The 2,394-nt window shown below is 44.2% G+C and overlaps 1 protein-coding gene across 1 annotated transcript; it reads left to right on the top strand.

Annotated features, from left to right (window-relative positions):
* The first annotated feature begins 606 nt into the window (after window positions 1-606).
* LOC122127782 (endogenous retrovirus group K member 5 Gag polyprotein-like) lies at window positions 607-1,967 on the top strand. Its single transcript, XM_042702139.1, is given in 3 exon segments — window positions 607-989; window positions 991-1,401; window positions 1,403-1,967. Coding segments are annotated over 3 exon segments (1,359 nt in total).
* Window positions 1,968-2,394: the final 427 nt, after the last annotated feature.

Genomic DNA, 2,394 nt, shown 5'->3' with positions numbered 1-2,394 from the left:
AGAAAAAGAGCTGGTGATACTATAGTCGGGAGTAAGAAATTATGGGGCAAGGAAACAGCCGTACATTATATGTGCAGGCTCTTAAGGGCATGCTTCAAGCTCGAGGAGTGAAAGTTGGACAGAGTCAATTAGAGAGTTTCTTTCGCTTTATCGAAGAAGTATGCCCCTGGTTCCCGGAAGAAGGAACCATTAGTTTAGAAATTTGGCAAAAAATAGGAAAAATGATTCAGGAGCATTATGATGCAAGTGGCCGTGAAAAAACCCCAGTGGATGCTTTTACACTTTGGAATTTAATTCGAGACTGTCTGGACCCCAGACATGAACAAATAAAATTTAATCAGTTGATTGGGAAAGTTGAACAGGGTAACGAGTCTCGCCCTGCTCTGGGAGCACATACTGCTGCCCAAAAGAAATCAAATAAATTGATAAAAGTTGAATCCATTGAGTCAGAAAATGAGAAAAAGTCAGATGGCTCAGATGCTGAGGAAAAATCAGATGACTCAGATGCTGAGGAAAAAATATATGATGAGCCTACTGAGGATAAAACAGTCCATTTTGAGGAAATGTTAAATTCAGTTATAAAAAAAATTGTCACAGATTGAAGCAATGCAACGACCCCCTTTAAGGGTGAATGTTTGTGAGCTCTCTTTAACATCTCTAGGGGACTCAGATTTCTTTCCCCCACCCCCTCCGCCTGTTATTCCCCAGGCGCAGTCTACTCGGCCTGCGCAGCCTAGTCGGCCCAGGCCTTTGAAGTTATCTAGTCCTCCTAATGATGAATTCCCTCTTGGGACAGGGGCTATTTGCCCTCCCAGGCATAGTCCCTTGCAGCCCTCATTAGCACAGGCTGCTCAAAGAGGGGAGGATATTTCTGGTTTTCATTTATTTCCTGTAATGGAGGACCAAAACCAACAAAGAACTCACCAACCTATTCAATTTAAACAAATAACAGACTTGAAAAATGCTTGCGCTCAATATGGACCTACAGCAGGTAATTTTGGAAACATTGTCTACTGATGCTTTATGCCCTAATGATTGGAAACAATTAGCTAGAGCTTGTCTTAGTGGAGGAGATTACTTGTTGTGGAAGTCTGAATTTGTGGCACAATGTCAGGCCACAGCAGAGGTTAATAGGGCTAATAATATACCTACTACTTTTGCAGAGCTTGCTGGGGAAGGTGCTTATAATGACATCCATACCCAGTTAAATTACCCTGTGGGCGCATATGCTCAGATTAATGCCGCTGCTAAGTGTGCCTGGAAGAAACTTCCTAACTCTAATAAGACTGAGGATCTTTCTAAAATTAGACAAAGACCAGATGAACCTTATCAAGACTTTGTCTCTTGGTTACTAGAGGCAACAGGCCGTCTCATCCAAGATGGGGATGCCAGTATGGTTCTTGTACGAAAATGCTAATGCAGCTTGCCAAGCAGTCATTAGACCATTTAGAAAAAAAGGAGGAATAACTGATTATATTTGGCTCTGTGCTGACATTGGCCCATCCTATATGCAGGGCCTCACACTGGCTGCTGCACTTCAGGGACAAACCATAACTGAATTCCTCCGCACTCCCCGGGGAGGCAAAAATGGAGGACGACGTCCCCGAGTTGCTGGACCTCCTGGCAGCTGTTTTTCTTGCGGCCAATTGGGCCATCTAATAACTCAATGTCCTAATCAGAAAAAGGGAGCTAAACTAAGGAGATGCCCCCGATGTAATAAGGGAAGACATTGGGGCAGAGATTGTAAATCTACTTTTGATAGTGCAGGCCGCCCGATTCCGGAAAACTGGCAGAGGGGCCAGCCCCTGGCTCCTCAACAAAAAACCGGGGCAGCCCCCTCCTTTTCACAGCTTCAAGCCTACCAGCTGGCAACCAACAGCAACAACAACAAACGGTTTCCAGTCTCCTCAGAGCAAACCCAGGAAGTGCAGGATTGGACCTCTGTTCCTCCACCTACACAGTATTGACTCCTGAAATGGGAGTTCAAGCTCTGTCTATGGGCATAGTTGGCCCCCTTCCAAAAGGATCTGTTGGTCTGTTATTAGGCCGCAGTAGCTCGGCATTGAGAGGCCTACATATTACCCCAGGAGTGATAGATCAAGACTATACTGGAGAAATAAAAATTATGGCCTCAGCGCCTACTGGAGTTATATCTATTTCTGCTGGGCAAAGAATCGCTCAGCTGGTTCTAGTTCCTTTAATCTCTGTTGGAAATTCTGTTACTTCTGCCCCAAGAGGCACAAAAAATTTTGGAGCCTCAGATGTATTTTGGATTCAAAATATAAAACAAGGAAGGCCTGAACTTATAATTTATATTCAAGAAAAGCCTTTTCGAGGCGTGCTGGATACTGGAGCAGATGTATCTGTAATAGCTAAAAAATATTGGCCTTCTCA

This window comes from Dipodomys spectabilis, unplaced genomic scaffold (assembly GCF_019054845.1).
Source record: "Dipodomys spectabilis isolate Male_0828 unplaced genomic scaffold, ASM1905484v1 ptg000312l, whole genome shotgun sequence".
Classification (NCBI taxonomy): domain Eukaryota; kingdom Metazoa; phylum Chordata; class Mammalia; order Rodentia; family Heteromyidae; genus Dipodomys; species Dipodomys spectabilis.
This window is presented reverse-complemented; position numbering and strand designations above follow the sequence as displayed.